Source organism: Melanotaenia boesemani, chromosome 15 (genome assembly GCF_017639745.1).
Source record: "Melanotaenia boesemani isolate fMelBoe1 chromosome 15, fMelBoe1.pri, whole genome shotgun sequence".
NCBI lineage: Eukaryota > Metazoa > Chordata > Actinopteri > Atheriniformes > Melanotaeniidae > Melanotaenia > Melanotaenia boesemani.
In genome coordinates this window covers 5522881-5541488 of record NC_055696.1, presented here as the reverse complement: position 1 = coordinate 5541488, position 18608 = coordinate 5522881, and the positions used below count along the sequence as shown (strand labels likewise).

The 18608-nt window shown below is 38.2% G+C and overlaps 2 protein-coding genes across 9 annotated transcripts in view; one reads left to right on the top strand and one right to left on the bottom strand.

Annotated features, from left to right (window-relative positions):
* LOC121654726 (roundabout homolog 1-like) overlaps positions 1-4861 on the top strand; it is an 89450-nt gene extending 84589 nt beyond the window's left edge. For all 3 annotated transcript variants that reach the window (XM_042008975.1, XM_042008974.1, XM_042008976.1), the window contains 7 exons: positions 52-168; positions 264-399; positions 1013-1572; positions 1858-1998; positions 2080-2301; positions 2417-2559; positions 2691-4861. In XM_042008975.1, the coding sequence (XP_041864909.1) occupies positions 52-168; positions 264-399; positions 1013-1572; positions 1858-1998; positions 2080-2301; positions 2417-2559; positions 2691-2705 (1334 nt within the window). In that variant the 3' untranslated portion in view covers positions 2706-4861. The remainder of the gene's footprint in view (positions 1-51; positions 169-263; positions 400-1012; positions 1573-1857; positions 1999-2079; positions 2302-2416; positions 2560-2690) is intronic.
* A 7388-nt stretch (positions 4862-12249) lies between these two features.
* The window catches only part of LOC121654749 (roundabout homolog 2-like), a 77801-nt gene continuing 71442 nt past the window's right edge, over positions 12250-18608 (bottom strand). For all 6 annotated transcript variants that reach the window (XM_042009013.1, XM_042009014.1, XM_042009016.1 and 3 more), the window contains 4 exons: positions 18382-18575; positions 15415-15576; positions 15017-15271; positions 12250-14256 (listed from right to left, as the gene is read on the bottom strand). In XM_042009013.1, coding sequence (XP_041864947.1) covers positions 14255-14256; positions 15017-15271; positions 15415-15576; positions 18382-18575 — 613 coding nt within the window. In that variant the 3' untranslated portion in view covers positions 12250-14254. The remainder of the gene's footprint in view (positions 14257-15016; positions 15272-15414; positions 15577-18381; positions 18576-18608) is intronic.

Sequence of the window (18608 nt, the reverse complement as noted above, 5' to 3'; positions counted from 1 at the left end):
TTTTATGAACAAAGAAAGATTCTGTAAATTTCCTTGCTGCTTTGTCTCCAGATCCTCAAGGACATGAGGGAATGATCCACCCTAAAAGTATCCCATATATTCAGACCTGTGACCACAGCACAGGAGGCTCATATCACAACTCAGACAGAGGCAGCAACAGCACCTCAGGTGATGCCATCAACTCATTTGTAGTGCTTAATATTAATGAGGCAAACAGTCAGTTTGTGCTGACCTTGATGTTTTTTTTTCCCCTTTTTTTTCAGGGAGTCAAAATCAGAAGAAAGGAATACGAGCCCCAAAGATCCCAAAGCATAATGCAGTAAGCTGGGGGGGAGCCCTGTCTCCTCCTCATGCTAACGCATGGGACTGTGATGAGTATAGCCTGCCCATGGAAAGGAGGTACAGAAAAGAAGAAAAGATGCAGCTTACTCTGTTACGTACACAAAGAAAGAGATCAAATGAAATATATAAATAGTGTACTGCAAAATGCCCCAAATATATCAACTATGTCTTTCTGCAACAAGCTGATTACTTTATTTCTCTTGACTGACACATCAGGATAATATAGATTGCAAAGCTTTTGATTTTGTCATGTTAAGCTACAGCTAGTGCATACTGTGATGCTCATTAGCCAGGGCTGTCTAACAGATAAGAATGACTGAAAAAAGGTATCACATGATGAAATTATTCAAGGCCCACATGCCTAAATGGAGATTGCTGTGAATATCTGCAAACTTTCTGTCAAAGCAAGATCTCATTGTCACAGCACACACTTTGAACTAATAATAGATTTTTTTTTGCCATTGTCAGGCAGTTAGTTACCTGTTAAAACAGGTAGAAGCAAAAACTGCATTCAAGAAACCTGAGCAATTTTCAACTTGAGGAGCATGATGGAATGTTTTGATGGAATAGTGAAGGGTTTGCATTATGTCTAATGGGCTGTGACTAATGTGTAAGGACTGCTGGTACTCCTCATTCTCTTTGTACATTATCACGCTCCTTTTCTCATCAGTTTTGATCCAGAGGAGAGAACAGAAAGTTGCCCCTCTCCACCAGCTAGAGGAGCAGTCTCATCCCCTACTGAAATGTTCTGCAGTCACCCAGCCGCCATATCATCACAAGGAGACCTAAGCAATGGCGTGCATGATGGGGCCGAACACCTCGCACACACTTACAGCTCAATCCCTCTCTGCATGGACACTGAAGGACAGGAAGAGAATGAGGAAGAGGGCGATGAGGAAAAAGATGCAGAGCTGGCTGAAAAGCTCTACAGTCAACCCCACCTCCACCGGATACTCAGACACCAGCTGCACCACATCTCTCCGCTCAAGCTGCAACTCAATGGGCTGGAGCAGACCCCAACCTCCAGCACTGGGGACCTGGACAGATCAGTCACGGGGTCTGTGGTTAACAGCTGGGGCTCGGCATCAGAAGACAACATCTCATCAGGCAGGTCCAGTGTTGTCAGCACCTCAGAGGGATCTTTCTTCACAGATGGTGATTTCAACCAGGCGGTTGCATCTTCACGTGATATCGTAGGCCTGCGCATGTGCAGATACCCAGAGGAGTCAGGTGGGATGAAGATTTAGCTTGTGTATCCTAATTAACTTAACATGTTTGCTTACTTTAGCAGATCTCTTTGCACAAGATAATATTTCTTTAAAATTGTTACAGAGCAAAACTTCTGGTGCATGCAAACTACAGACAGAAAGGATACAGCTAAGATTTAATTCAGAAAACTTCTTCCTGCAGATAAACTAACTTAATAAATTACTGCAATTGTTTAACTGTAAGATCATTATTGTACATGCAGTGTGTGACTTTAGGTTTTTTGTTAAATTTGTGTGATGTCTTAAGGCCGGCGACTACAGCGAGCCAGCAGCCCCATGTCAACAGACAGCAACATGAGTCCTGCAATTGCACATAAAAAACCCAGAAGGCATAAACAGAACCATTCTGGTCAGCAGGGCTATCAACCCAAAGATGTCTTCAATGATGGTAAAGACAGAATGGAGAAGAAGGTTTATTACCAAATATCTCCTCATAGCTCTAACATTCAAATCTCTGCTTTGTCTCCAGACTCTTGCATGCCTCTGAATTTCCCCAACCAGATGTCCCATGGTGACTACAAAGCAAGGGGAGCCACGTTGCCTCGGATGGGCTCTGGGGAGGCCCGAGGTAGACGAGGCAGCACCGGTACTCACAGAGTCAGAGAAAGTACAGTTGAAATGAAAGAGGGCCAAGGGATGCACAAGATTCCACCAGGAGGCAAAGGAAACAACAAACACCGACAGCAATCAGGTACAGGGTGGATTATCAAGTCCATTTTGGAACTTTTTGTTTAAGTCATGGAATGTTAGGTCAAAACATCCTTTACTTCTACTTCTACTTTTTTGTTGTTTTTTTTTTTTGTCAGAATTTGGGGACATCCTTCTGTACAGTCGTCCCTCTTTCCCATCAGGTCAAACTCAGAGCTCTAACTCGTCCAGCTTTCATGCTTGTGGAGACTCAAGAACCAAACAAGGAGAGCAGGTGGCCCCAACTGGACAGGTGGAGGAGGTAAAAAAAAATCAGTAATTATTCCTCAAGATAAAGTCTTACATTCCCTCTTGTGTGAAAGTATATGTGACACAAATGAATACAGTTCATGAAGTGCTGGCAAAGAAACTGACACTAATTTATTCTCACAGTTACTGAAAAGCTAAGAAGAACATGAGCACAAGCGGAATTTCCTACAGCTGCTTCAACGGACTTTGACTTTTACAACATAGACAAAGACTCGAAAAATACTGCACAATGTACAATATTGTTTTCTACTTGGACTTTCTCATTAGGTGTTGGAAAAAGAAGAAAAGAGAAAAAAGTAATCTCATATTTAAGTCCGTGGACTTGTTTATTGTTAGTTTTGTTTTTGGTGACCAGCTTCCAGGATCCTAAACGCTGGTTGCTCAGTAAAGTTTTATGAATGCACATTTGATGGCGGCTGTGAGTGTCTACAAAAATATTGCTCATGGTGACTGCTTGATGCAGTTCTCATGATATTTGTTTGTCTGTTATTTTACTGTAACTGATATACAGTCATTACCAGCCATCTTGTACATTGTTTACTGCCACAGAAGTGCTTCAAATTTTATATAACAGTGTTAATGTTTTCTAAGTGATGTATATCTGTCTTTGTATTGTTTGTTCTACCTTGGTTATAAAAGCACAATCACTTAATTTTATTCTAAGTCAGTGTTAATGAACTTCAGTCTGGAGGAGGTCACGTCGGAGTCCTGTTAATTATTTTATCGCTTCATGTCCGCTTGAGAAAAAGATTGTTAATAGTGATTGTGCATTGAGTTGCGTACATTTGAGCTGCTTTCATTCAGATTTGAGCTTTCTGTTGTGTGTACTGAGAGACTTGCATGCAGATTCAGACAGAGGAGGCTTTGCTTAATATCTACACTACTTTGCCTTTCATTTGGGAAAATGAAAAGTCAGTTCATGGACTGGTTCCATTCATTGTCTCGCTTTGCTGAGTTTATTTAATCTGCTCCTGTGTTTCCCTTGACTTTTTGCAGCAACTTGTGGAGTAGGGCTGGATGGTAATTAAACTAAATTAAAAAAAGAAATAAAAAACTGTCCAGATGTTTTTATTCACATGTGAAAATGCACATGATTAAACAGAATGACTGCAGAACTACATAATTTGTTTAATAAGCTTTATAATAGTTACTGGTAATCTTATATTCTGAGAAAAGATATAACTCAAAAATGCTGAGACCACTGAAGTAAGAAATGGGGCTGGGCTGTTATTGGTTTATGTTTGAGGCATTTGCTTGCTAATCTATGAAGATCTTCCACAGATTAAACTGACTTTGTGTACATTGCACACTTCCTCCTATTCCTTTGTTTAAAAAATATCCTTTAGAAATTACCAAGAAGTTTCAGAGTTCAGTTTCAATGCATCTTTAACCCGAGAAGGTCAACTTTGGAACACTTTAATTGGTGACAGGAACTCAAAGCAGCACCCCAACTGCACCCTTCTGGACCTGACTTAACTGGCAGCAATGCCCTGCATTTATTAGTGATCACAAGGGGGCCAAAAAGAAACTAAACTACTCTTTAGAATTGTGAATATTGCTCAGTGGTCTTATCCAGTGGTGGTCTTGTTTCAGCATGTGTACTTCTAGCCATGTCTCTGAGCCTTTTGTAGTTTTTGACCTTTCATTGTTAGTTAGATCTCTCTTCTGGAACATTTACCAGAGGTAAGAAACAGCCGCCTAATGATTATGAACTCCTGCTCGTTCCTTTAGGCCACGATCTACGTCTTTATGCAAATTAATATCGCCTAAAATTTATTAACTCTTGGATGTATTCCTTATTTTATGGTTTGGATTTGTAAAACCTTTATAGAAAAGAAGAAGGGTCAGAATATTCACTTGTCTAATAAAATGTGACCACAGTGTATAGATGTTAAGGTTTCTTCAGCCTTAAAATGCTTTAAAGGAAAAAGACTTTATCAGGAGAAATGTTGTAAATTAATTCAAGAGTCAAGTAAATCATCTGTTTTACCCTTCATAACGGGAATGTTGTGCTATCGAATTTGGTTATTTTTCCAGCCCTATTCTGTAAGTCACATATGGAAAAATATGTGACCTTAACCACAGTCTTTGAATAAATTTTACTGTAACTTCAACAACAAGAAATGATCTCTGATTTAATTTCCTTCCTTTAACCTGCATTCAGGAGCTGTTTCTTTTCAGTCGTGTATAATATTTAGCCCCTTTAGTTTATTCTGTGACAAACTGTGTTTAACGTTCTGGGTTTATGAAATGTAAACATTTCCCAAACAAAGAAGGAAATAATTTAATTTAATGTTTAAGTAACATCAGCATAAGTTAATCAACTAAAAATGACTTGATTTTTTTTTTTTCCAAAAATACAAAGAATTTAACTTGAAAAGTTGTTTGCCACCTTAGTTGTAATTAAACCTTCAAAAACATTTGTTCATTCTTTCGTTTGTTTTTGAACTCATCCCAGTGCCAACTGTTTAATCCTGAATGTCTCATGGGGCCAATAAACCTGACCCATTTTGTGACAAAAACATGAGGATGGAGGTGATGAAACATGATGTTTAATTAGCTTCAGTTATTAAAGTTCACAACAAAGCATCTGTAGCTTTTGAAATTCAGTGTCAGTGTACATCAGGTTGACTAATCCTTTTTCACATAGTAAATGATTCATCATCAACTAAATCCAGTGATGTTTTATTAAGAGCGTATTGTGATTTATTGACAAGCTTCACCCTGAACCAACTGCAAACGGCAGTGAGGTGTGTACTGTTGGTACTGTGACCTTTCAGACTGTTTTCCCAGAAGACGCAAATTCAAGAATGATCACAACCCAAATTTGCTCTTTCGGGACTCGTCATACGGATCGAAATGCTGCACAGCACCTGGTGTTTCACAAGCAACAGATCAAGTTACCATTTCTGTATTTCTGTCTCTACACAGGTCTCTCTTCACTTTATCCAATTATATCCACTTTATTTTACTATAATGATGAAAAATGTGAAATCATAGGGATTTTGCTGAGAAATGAAATGGAAAAAAATGTTTCATTGTCTTTATTTAGGATCAGTAGATAGCATTATTTTGTCCCATAATGCGCTCTATGCACCTTAATGGAGCAACCTACATGTAAAAAAACTGACTGCGTGTTCTTTTTATGTTCCAGCTGTGCAGGACAACAATATGATAATCCTCTAAAATAAGTTCAGCTGTAATTCATTTTCAGGCTCTCAAGAGATAGGTCAGCTGTCCCTTTTAATTTGTAATTTGGAGCTGCATAAGACAGACACACACACTTGCCTTTACATCCTGACAAAAACATAAAAATCTTATATTAGCCCATGGTGAGATTTTTAATAGTTGTTAATAGTTGCAGATTTCCTTATTGAGTTAGTTTCTTTCAAAGATTAATGATACAAATTTGTCACACATATCAGCCCAGTCTAATGAACAGGCTTCATTTACAATCTCAGCATGCAAAGAAGCTAACACAAGCCCCGATAGAAAACGTTTACTGGAAACATTTGCCTTCTTATCCAAAAGGTTGTTTCAGTTCTGGTGGGCATTCAAGTTTTTGGAACTGTTTGTGGATGTTGAGAGTTGCTGAAGCATTGTTTGAGAGTTTAGTTCTTTAAAGTTTCAACCTAACAAAATATTTTTTAATTCCTGATTTAAATTATTCTGCAAAACCCACCAAGATGCAAGCAGTTTGTCATGTTTGTATAACAGCAAATGAGAGCTGAACAATGATCAACTCCTAAGATAAAAAAGAAAAAAATAATAATTTTAAAGTGATATTACTAACAATATTGGTTTGATTGGGGCTTTTGAAACTGTTGTTAGGCTTAAAAGTCATAGGTGTAGGCTTTATACTCCGAACTCCCTCTCGCCTAAAGCCAAGCTTCATTGAATGTAAAACCACCATGGACTTGGCACAAAAATAAGATTAAGAACCAAACAAAAGTTAATTTGTCTTTTATAATACTAACTGTGGTTGTATTATACGTTGTTGAAAAACCTAATTAGTCAATGTTACAATAAAGTATTATCTGTAATGATTGTGCTTATGTAGAATAAGCAACACAGTGTGGAATCTTCTGCAACTCATTGTAGTTTTGATTTCCTTGTTGGATTGAATAATTGCTCTCTCCCACCAGTGATAAGGGGAAATAAAACAACTCATACTGGCCATTTTTACACTTCATTCATTTTACACCATCAGAGAGCATGTGGAAGATCCATATGCAGCTTGGGCCCTCATTCTCATACTGGTCATCAGTCTGGTCACATTTTGGTGTGAGGTTGCATCCCATTCCTCAACCAGGAGTTTGTGAAGATCAACCAGCATGGTTGTGTTGGTCACACTAACGTGTAAAGGACACACAGACAGTAAAGGGGTTAACAGACCACAATCACATGTATTGAACTGTATATTCACCCAATTGAATTAATATTTATCTTTTTTGGTAATACAAAGTATTTTAGCACTGACTGGTCTGGAAGAAGTACATGGAAAAACATCACAACAGCAGATTATTTGTGATATCTTCATGAAAAGAAAAAATAAATACTTCCCAAATGCAGTTGCTGATGTGTTATTACCTTCTATAGTACACAGTAATCACTGCATTTATGGGGTTTGGCCATTCGCAGCAGGTGTGAGGCCACACTTTCAGAAAACCTGCAATGCCATCCTGTGTGTCCCACTTCTGAAAAAAGGCTGACCTCCTTTACAGTTCTACACCTGTCAATAGCTGTGACACACTGTGATTTTTTTTCTTTTACCCCGTTTGTCCACTTATCACTTCAAGCTTGAGTGATTTGACTGGTACATCTAAATGGCACGGAGGTGATGTCCACACCAATGCTCCCATGTTGACTAAAAAAGAAGAAAATCCATTTATAACAAAAGGTCAGCTCCGTTATTACCTTATAGCAATGATAACTTTAAAGTTTGAAGAACTTGAATGCACATTAACTAAAACTTCAAAGGAGTGAGAGTAACACATGTATTACTGTTGTTATTAATTTAATAACCACCCTCACAAGCTGAGCTCTGAGCGAGATTCACTTTTGTGATTGAGGCTGTTTTCTTCTCATAGAAATTATCCCTCAGGAGCATGAATGACTGTTTTCATCCCTGTTGTTTTTATTTCTTCCCTTTTTTCCCTTTCCAAGGACAACTGTCTGCATTGGACTTATTCAAGTGATTGCCTTCATTTCTAAGATAGTGTGTGTGCATGTGTGCACTTGTGCATGTGGAAGCTTGAGCTGGCAAGTTTCATTTTCAATTTTGCCGTGTTTATCCAGCAGATTCTCTGCAATCTGTTGACAAAGAAGCAGCCACGACATCGAGAGCAAACGTGGCAAAACCGCACAGAGGCTGACAGGAAAATTGAAATTGATTGCTGTCAAATCAACAACTCTTTATAAAATGACACCTCTATGAAGGCAGACTGGGCTCAGTGAATAAGTGTTTCCACTCACCAAGTTCATTTTTATAAAAGCGCAAAATTTTTTATTATAATATAATCCATAGTCCAATGATTTACAAATGATGCATTTTGTTTTTATTTACATTTTCCCTCAGCATCCCATTATTTTGATGTGTTGTTTGGTACTTGTTTTAATCAGTGCAGGTTTCGCAGATAGCTTCTTAAACAGGAACATGCAGTCAATCAGGAAGAAGTATTTTAACTTAATGAGGTTTACTGTGTGTGTGTGTGTGTGTGTTGGGGGGGGTGAAGAAAGCTGTGCTGCAGCAAGAAGTCTTGAGGCGATGAAAACATTGATTAGCTGCACAGAGTGAAACAATAAACTGGTGGTGTAAGAGATGCAGTGTTTCTCAGCTCTCAGCAGAGGCAGGTTTTAACCGCCACTGGTGTCCTTAGTAATGTGAAGGGTGCAAAAGGTGAGGGCTAGAGGATGCTATTATGCAAAGGTTATGAGTGAAAGTAAAGATAGGCAAATTCATCATTTCATATTTATTGCAGCTGTGTTTGAGAAAGATTGCTTTCTTTTAAAACAACAGTTGGTGAGGATTGAAGAAGTGTCAGAGATAATAAAATCTCCTGCAGCTATTGTGAATTCTGATTTGTTTATTGAGCCATATCAATGTCTGTCACTATAAATGTTGACTGTGACCCAGCAGAGGAGGAGTCCTATACGATGCCAAAAGAGACACCTCACTGTAGCAGATGAGAAGCAAATAGTGAGTTGCACTCCAGTTGAAGAGAACTTGATCTGGCATCAAGAGCATCAATGCACTTGCTCATTCTGACAGTGAGTTATAAAAATTGTATTAGACTTTTTTCAAATATAGTGTGCATTTAAAGGCTGTCACAAAATAGAATCATGAATGAATGCTCTGTTTTAAAATTATCCACGGATGCATTTCGTCCAAAAGTAAGAGAATTTAAGTTGAGGGACTTTGAGCACTTTGCAAAAAGTGAAGTGCCTCCATTTGCATTTCAAGGATAAGAAATGTTCCTCAAATACAGATTGGAAAGATCTGCATTATTCTCCATTTACAGTGCATAATTTGATAAAAATATTCAAGCAATCTGGAAGAATATCAGTGCACAAAGGGCAAAGTATAAGCTTAAACTGGGACACATGCATATCCCTTAGATAAGTGCTGCATCAAGAACCTTCATTCATCAATAGCTGGTATAACCTGCATATCCAGACTGTAATCAACAAGTTCAGAATACAGATTCTGTAAAGTTTGGATCAGTGGGCTTATCTAAGCTCATTTTAAATTTCCTTATGGCAGATTTAATGTAGAAAAGAACTCTAGATTATCGAGCAACATATTCTGTCTTCAAGATGAAGATGCACAAGTATAGCTACATGAGAGAATGGTACAGGCAGTATATTGAACAGCTTGCAGTTCTCATCAATATGTGTGAAACATTTTTTAATTAAAACTGAACCAATGATGACCCTGCAATTTTTCAAGAAGAATGGGACAAAATCGCAGATGAAACAGTCCATTACTCTGAGAACCCTCAATGCCAGAATATCTTTCATGTGTCTTGAGAAGAAATGACACCACAAAGTGATAAAAGCTTCACTGACCCATTTCTTTGTTTATAGTGCTGCATTGACAAATTAAATTAAGCTGAAAGGGACAAAAAACAAACAAACAAACAATAAATAAATAAATAATTGTTTTTTTAATCCAACAAGAAATAAACAATTTTTTTTCTGGTTTGGGTTTGTATAAATGCGACTTGACAGCACCGAGAGAAAATGCTTAAGTAAATGGTTTCAGGGAATAAACTATTAGAATAAAAGAGCCAAAACAAGCAGTTCGAACTAGAAAGGCTGAAACACAGGTGTACTGTCTTGGGACGCCTCCAGTTAGTAGAGATGAATGTCGTTGCCAGGATTTAACAAAAGAATTTGTCTTGGCAGAAACCTGGAGTAGGGATATGTGCTTACTCAGTGCCCTCTATCAGAGACCTCCAGTAGAGGCTTTGCTTCCTCATGTCCGTGGCACAATATGAAGTGGCAACCTCAAAGAACTGGTTGAACCATCAGGGTGAACAAGATGAAAATAAATTGGTCACTGAGGGAACCAAAGGCCAGGAGACCACTGGCCTTTAGCTTAGCCTCAGGGTATCTGCACCACCGAGCGGCCCTCGCGGTCTCAGGTGGGGTGCATGTAGACCACCACACTGTTTGAATGTTGCAATTAGCCAAATGTCATGAGTCACAAATCAGCCTTTTGAGGCAAGGTTAAACATAATCATACTGAAAAGGTTGTTCACCACATGTTGGGAAGATTTCAGGAACAGTTGCTGCTCATGCTGAATATAAATCTAAAATAAATAAATAAATAAAAATAAAAAATAATTAATTGAAAGGGAAGAAATTAAATAAAAAAGTAATAAAGGAAACACAACGATGAAGCCAACTGTGCAATCAGTGTAAAATGTGACTGTTAGGTGCAGTATTTGGACTGAATATGCACTATAATGAATGCAATGAGCCTCATACTGTGACATATAACAACTTTGTTTGGAATTCTTAATGGTAATCATCTTTCAAAATACCCAGTGGAGATCTGCAATCATAATACCTACACTTTCTTTGGATGTTGATCATGCTGGCATTTCTTATATTTTCATTTTGGTCAGCTCTAAGATATGACTTGCATATATGTAGTTATTTTTTTGCATGTTGTTATATTGGAAGTATGCATAGCCTACGGACAATAGTTTTAAAGTACAGACTGTTATTTTTCCTTAAATCCTAAACAGGTTTTTACATGTTTTGTTTTTTTTTCCATGCATCATGAGTCTTGAAGTGCACACTAATGAACTAAATTCAAATAATTTTATTTTATATATATACAGTTGCCTATATTTGGATGACAGGAGGAAAAAAACTGCAAAAGAATCACTGAGTTTGAAGAGTGCTAAAGCTTAAATAAACTTTAAGGGATGACATTAGAATTTGCTAACAGTTTCATATGGACTGTTGCGATTTCCTTGAAATAACTGCATAATTTATGATCTATTGTAAATATCACTCTCAAACTAGCAGACCAGCATCCTCAAAGGTGAACCCGTCTTTTCACATCAGTCACACAGGAGGTTAAAGGTCAGGGTTAGCTACAGAACAAGTGGTCTCACTGCTGATCCAACTTTCCCATGGAACTCCGCTTTGAAGAAGCAGCTTGCAATTTAGATAAGGGAGTCCAGACCTCTAAACTACGAAGAACCAACTTTAATTTTCACTTTGTTGTTACCTACATTTTGAGGTTTAGAAAATAAGCTTCTATAACCTGTTCACATTTTCTTCTCACCATCATTTTATTTGCAGCTTGAAATGCGCAGGGCAATTTTTTTTTTCCTTTAGAACAGAGCAAAAGAAAAAGCAAGATCCTTCAGATGCTTTACTGTCAGGATCCACTCGTGCTTTCAACAGAAAAAATGACCTCCATTACAAGTGTTTCTCAGTGGTTTGCAGCAACTCCTCAAGAGGACCAAATTGATCCCCGAGGGCTGAAAATGTATCTCAGCAATAAATTTGTTACACTAAGCTGATTTTTCTCATTGAACCAAAACCACAACAAACTACAAAGTAAGCACACGATCCAAAACCATTATATTAAGCAACAGGTTTATAAAACACAATGTCAATGCAGGTAGAGCTCTGTAATTGGGCTCTGTGGGCTACAGGCTATTGGTTTCTGTCCTTCCATTAAATTCACCTGTTCTACAAGCTGGTTAAATTAGAAGGAGCCAGGGCAATATTTGCTGATGGGGTTATGGAAAAGTTAGTGTCTGTAAAAGGAAACCTAATTTTAGTCACAATGATATAGAATAGACTTCACTATGTTGTTCCCTTCTCATTGCACTTCTGGGAACCTGAAAAGCTGGATATAAAATTTAAGTGGTGGACTGCACTCTGAGCATATCTGTAAAATATCTGCAGACTTTCCTAATCCCTGCACATCCATAACAAGATACAATACTACCCCACAATGCACATAGCACCAATTGCACAATTACCTGAGGCTATCCACTCGAGTGCTGATCCATGCAGGCAATAAAAAAGTTATCTTTGTGTGGCAAGGAGCAGTTGTCTGGTCCAGAGATAACGGCAAGTGGAGGCAGGGTATCTGAAACTGCATTGCTTTACCTTATATTTTAACTTTACGCTACATGTGGTGAAGAATAATTTACACTTTAAAAAGAATACTACCATATATTTTGCAGTGTGTTGCTCAGTTCTTAAAAGGGATGTACCGTTTTCACATTTGCATGAATGCTTAGATGTGCCATGTCCAAATTTAAAGTATCCCAAAAACAATGTGGTTTTGTGGACACACCTTATAAAATGTAATTAAAGCATTAATGTTTGTCAAAATTAGGTAAAACTGGATTCATAAAGTTATCTTAACATAGCAAATTTACCAAATCAATAATGAAGGGATCTTCTTGTCTTGGGAACACACATGTTGCATTCTGCTGGCAAATAACATTGTAATTGATGTAAACTTTTTCAGTACTTAAATGATATTAACATTCCCACACAAAATAAATACATTTTATCTGCCAATGAAAAAAAAGAAAAAAAATACTACCTGCATTCCTTTGAGCTTGAAGTGTTTTCACTGTCAGTCAATTACATGTATGCAAAAGCTGGCTTTGTAATTTCAGTTCTCTAAAACTCAAATAATTCTTATAGGCAGCTCCATTCAGTGTATATACAAAGAGTGTTTCAGACACAGGTATTATGAGGAGAAATCTGGTTCATTTTCACACACATTTTTATTTTGCATCAAAGGATTGAAAAAAATGCCCCGACGGTATGTGGCTGTGGATTCCTGAGGGCAAGCCAATCTGTCACGTAAAGATTCTTCAAAGGGTGCGCTGTTACAACAAAAATGATCAAGCAAACAGGTGTGAAAAGATTGCATCTTACAGGTAGGAAATCCTAATCTGCTGCATTTTTAAAGTTGTAAAAGATCTTTTAAGTTGGCTGCCAATGAAGTCTATACATTTTTTGTATGATGACAGTGTAAACTCATAACCATTCAGCAATGTTGCAATAAATCAATACAGTATGATATTGTTTTTGTTTATCAACACGTTTTTGTCTTATAGGTTGCACCTTTTTTGTGTGTCTGCATGTGAATTTAGGTCACTTTAATGCATCTTTCTCTGCTCCTTCTCATTTCCTTTCACTGTCATATTATCTTTTGAATATTGCACCTTTATCATGTCACTGGATGTAACTGGAAAAGAAAGAGATATATAATTCATTTGTATATTCTTTTGTAAAATGGCAGAGAAATTACTATTGTTTTAATACTTTGCTTTGGATATCACAATTAATGTGTTGCTTTGTTACCATAAAAAAAAATGCTGGTTATCAAATGCTGAGAACCATAGTTTGTGTAACGTATAATATGTTTCATAGCAAGATGTATGAAATATTGTAAACTATTTTTTGGCATATTAGTTCAAAGCGTGTACCAGTCATTTTTTTCTTTTTCCCTTTTTTTAGGGAAAACAGTAATAGCAAGTATTTCCCAAACAATTACCACACAGCCAAATATATATGATTCTGTTCTGTTTAACATACATTTTTTCTGCTTTGCCATCATGATTCTCCTCCTCACCTCAGCTGACAATGAGTTTGTGCTTATTTTCACCAAAACGCTCTGTGCAAAATACAATAATACAGTAGCTTCATCAAAATAGGCTAACAGTTTGCGCATTAATGAAAAAATGATTCACAATAATAAATCACAAAAGAGACAACATCGGGTTTGGCTTGCATAGCAAAGCAAAGGAAACAGAGAAAAAGAAACATTTAAAAAAATCTATTTACAAAGTTTGCAAGTCCTTTTTTTAATTTGAATGAGTCTTTTTGTTGTGTTTCTTCTTCATATCTCCAGTGTGAACCTTTGTACCATGTGACAGAAAACAGAAGCAGACATATAACGCATTCTTAACTCTTTTGAAGAGGGGATGAAAATAACACAGTGAGGGTGGTGTCTGTGTCTGTACATGACATTTACAGCTCTGCGTTTTATTTTGCACCCTTTTGTTTCTTCCTTCATTCTATGTCCTCTCCATCTTCTGAACAATATTCTTGCGGATGGAAAATCTCATAGCGCTTATTAACAAGTTGTCCAGGGACAGATTGTAACTGTAGGGAGTTATGCTTCACTTCGACTCTGAAAAAGAGGTAAAAACAAAAACCTAAATAAATATTCTCATTATTTGCATTTTTATTTCTTCATTTCATAACCTCATGAGTTGTTCTCTTGCATGGCCATCTTTCTGTTGAGCTTCAGTTAAGAAACGGTCTTATTTTTTTCATCAGTGATTAAATGTCTGGTCCTAGTGTTGTCATGCTTACATAGAATATGGAGTTTGTTGCTTTTGCATTAGACTGTGCAGTTTTATCTCCATAGTTGGCATGGCAACTGCATGTGGCCCATGCTAACATGAGTCCTTCCTTCCTTAAGTTACAATGACAATTTTACTCAGAAGAAACAATATACTACCAACAATATACTGCCAAAAATGTCTTATAGCAATTCCTATGGGCTGTCAAGACAACTGGTTTAGAAATTAATAAATCATGTATGACGTGGGACTTGTGTACATGCAGGTGCCAGTCATTACAAAACTTGTCTTGAAACGTGTGTTGACTTGTGAAAAACTCAAATTTAAAACATACCTCAGGCTTGAGGCCCTCAGAAATGTCCTTTCATTTATGTATTCTGTAAAATTTTTCAAGATCAGAAAATCTGATTTTGGATTGTTTCCTCAACTTTATTTCTTAACTTTATTTCTTTATTAATTTAAGAAACAGTTTTGCTAGAACCCTCATGTTATTGCCACAAATACTTCTTTCTCTCTGGGATGTAGCCAAATTATGGGATGTAGCCATAATTTGTGACATGCATCCTCCTGAGGATCAACACTTACAGTGTTCCCTGTTTTCTGTGCCGTTAGTGGATGGATGCCCATTGTGGGAGAGGTCTGTGCCAGGTCTCTTGTGGGAACCCCTACTCAGGGTGGCCATGCCGGATGATGTCGTGCCACTCCAGGAAGCCATATGCTGCCTCTCTAGCGTTGACACAGTCACCATGCACTCCTCAGAGGGGTCTGAGGCTGCAGCTGCCCACGAGCTGTGCATGTGGGAACTTATGCCGTGAAGGGACTTCATAGCCGGTGTGTGGGCTGTTGAGGGTAGATGAGGGTATTTGGAAAGAATGCAAGGATGAGACATAGTGACATACAGTGGGCCCTTCTGACTGAATTTACTTTAAAAGAGAAAAAATATTTGATAAATTAAGTCTGTGAGTATCAAAGTCCAAACTGACCGTCTGTGTTGGTGTCTCTTGGTCTGGGAAGAGTTCCAACCTTGCCTGTCTGAGGTTTATGGCCAGCAAGTGGTGCCCTCTTGTGTCCAAGGCTATGTGTGCCCTGTGCACCATGGTCTGATGTGTCAAAGCTATCTGAGTGACACTGCTGGGAGGTTTTGCCTATAAAGACCAGTAGTGAGTCATTTATTAAAGACACAATTTTACCCGTCAATTCCAAAAATAGCAAACAGCTTGATGTGTCTCTTGTAATGGGAGTAGAAATACTGTCATCTCTGAAACCAGATTAATTGTATTCATGTTTATGTATGTGTCTTTGTTAAATAAAAAGAATATATGTATGGAGAGAGATTGTTCACATCGCATTTTTCATCTGACAAGATCCATCTGACATACAACAGGATATATTGCTTAGGGAATACTGTTAGAAAGTACTTTGATCAGACAGCCTTAAGAACTTTTTTTTTACCTCCTTTGTTGCAGCAATGTAAAAATGTGATGTTAAACTATGACTATGACAGCCCCTGTGGAAATAGTGCCACCACAGTGACTTCCTTTATGTTTTGAATTACTGGACTGAAGATATTCTCGCAGTCTGCCTGAATGTACTTCTAAAATAATACCTTACAGTATGTGACAGTTAAATATGAAATGATAGCTTGTTTGCATTGCTAATATTTGTAAATATTTATAGTCACACTGACTTGTAATGTGCCCTTCAATGGGTTATTAAAAGTACTGAAAACACATATTCTCAACGCTCCCATCAGTCGTAACCTATCAAACAATGGGGTCTAAAAATGGTACAGTTCTGTCCCTGTGGGAGACGCTATCAAGCTCTCTAGTTCTAAAGAAAAAGCTTTTAGAAAGAAACCTATTTATAAATGCATCAAATCTTAAATGTTAGATGTGTTACTTTTTACTTGAGTTCCACTGAAGTTGTTAAAATATTATGCTATGGCTTCAATATCCATCTGAGAATGACTGCACAAAACTTTTAACAGACTATCTGAAATTGTCTTGGAAAAATATGACCTGATCGCAAAGAAATGATTCTGAAACCAGAATATCTGAATAATTATGAGCCTAATAAACAAACAAAAAAAAGATATAATTTTGGATAACCTTTGACTGTCAGTGTCTATCTCTTCAGCTGCATATTTTGTGGGAAAAAAAGAACAGATATACTGCCCATCATATTCAACATTACCTTTTAAAAATTTTTTCTAGTTACACATAGTTAGGTGTGTCCAAATGTTTGACTGACACTGAGCATACTGAATGTGCATTATTTGTCATAACTAAATCAGAATATTGAGGCTGCAAAAGGTTTCAGTATTTTCACTATGATTTAAATTAGAAAATATTAATAAGTATATCCATGCATTTTTCACATTCCCCACATAGGTAATGAATACGCTATTCATCTAGCCGGAACTGCTCAACCTCGTGCACCACAGTCCGCTTCTTCAACAAGGGGGGCCGGAGGTTGTACTGCAACTACAGCCTTCCTGGTAAGGTATAGGGAATATTGGAGACAAGAGTGCATTGGATAGTCAAATCTTGGCTTGAGGGGATCAGTGTGGTTTTTGTCCCGGTTATAGAACAGCGGACTAGCTTTACAATCTCTGGAGAAAGTGTTTGACTGTGACCCCCAGGGACTCTTGTGGGAAGGTGCTCTGTGAGTATGAAGAACTGGACCACTTTGTATCTGTCTGTAGCTGTCTGGTCCCTGTATGACTGGTGTTGGATATGTTTCCATTTAGGGTTGAACTTTGCTAAGGCTGCCCTTTGTCACTGATTCTGTTGACAATTTTTATGGACAGAAGTTCTAGGCGCAGTTGAGGTGTTGTTGGGATCTGGTTTGGTGGCCTCAGAATTCGGTCTGTGCTCTTTGCAGATAATGTGGTTCTGTTGCCTTCATCAAGCCACAATCTCCAGCTCTTGATTGGAGAGATTTGCAGCCAAGTGTGAATCGGCTGGGATGAGAATCAGCACCTCTAAATCCAAAACCATGGTCCTCAACCAGAAAAGGGTGGAGCGTCCTCTCTGGGTTGGGATTGATGTCCTGCTCCAAGTGGAGGAGTTCAAGTATCTCAGGGTTTTGTTCACAAGTGAGGGACAGATGGAGCAAAAGACGGATCGGTGCAGCATCAGCAGTGATGCGCACTCCAGATTGGTCTGTTGTGGTGAAGAAGGACCTGAGCCAAAAGGCAAAGCTCTTGATTCACTTCTCGATTTGCAATCCTACCTTCATCTATGGTCATGAACTGTGGGTAGTGACCAAAAGTATGAGATCGTGAATACAAGCGGCTGAAATAAGTTCCTCCGCAGGGTGGCCGGACTCTCCCTTAGAGATAGGGTGAAGCTCTGTCATCTGGGAGGGTCTCAGAGTAGAGTCACGGCTCCTCTGAATTAAGAGGAGCCAGGTGAGGTCACTTAGGCATCTGGTTTAGATGCCTCCTGGACGCCTCCCGAGTGAGGTGTCCCAGGCCCATCCATCCGGGAGGAGACCCAGGCAAAGACCCAGGACATACTGGAGGGATTACATCTCCCGGCTGGCCTGGGAACACCTCGGGATCCCCCCAGATGAGCAAGCAAATGTGGCTGGGGAGAAGGAAGTCTGGGCTTTCCTGTTTAGGGTGCTGTCCCCATGACCAAACCCAAGATAGGCAGCAAGTAAATTGATGGATGAATGGATGGAAATTTGGCAGGTATTTAGAACATTTACAGACTGTTAAAAATTTAGGCGTATTCATCTCAAATTTCTAGTTAAGTCACATTTTAGCAGAAGTCAGAATCAGAATCAGAATCAGAAATACTTTATTAATCCCTTGCAGGGAAATTCATGAAAGAAGTAATGTGGTATTCTTCATGTCGGTCAGTTGTGAGCATGATTTTAGACTGTCAGAGACCCTGTGATCTATATATTTAAGAGCAATGACCCAAATTAATTAGAAAACATACCTGAGCCCTTGTTATCCACGCTGTGACCAGGAGTGTATTCAAAGCCACACAAATTCTTTGACACCACAGCATATCTTTCATCCTCCTCCTCATCATCTTCCTCAGAAAGAAGAGTGGCTCCCAAATCAGAGCCAAGTGTAGTGGACATGAAATCCATTGTGGCATTGGACACATTTGGACTGCTCTTCATATGCCTAATCAAATGTGGGGAAATACAGTGTATTAAT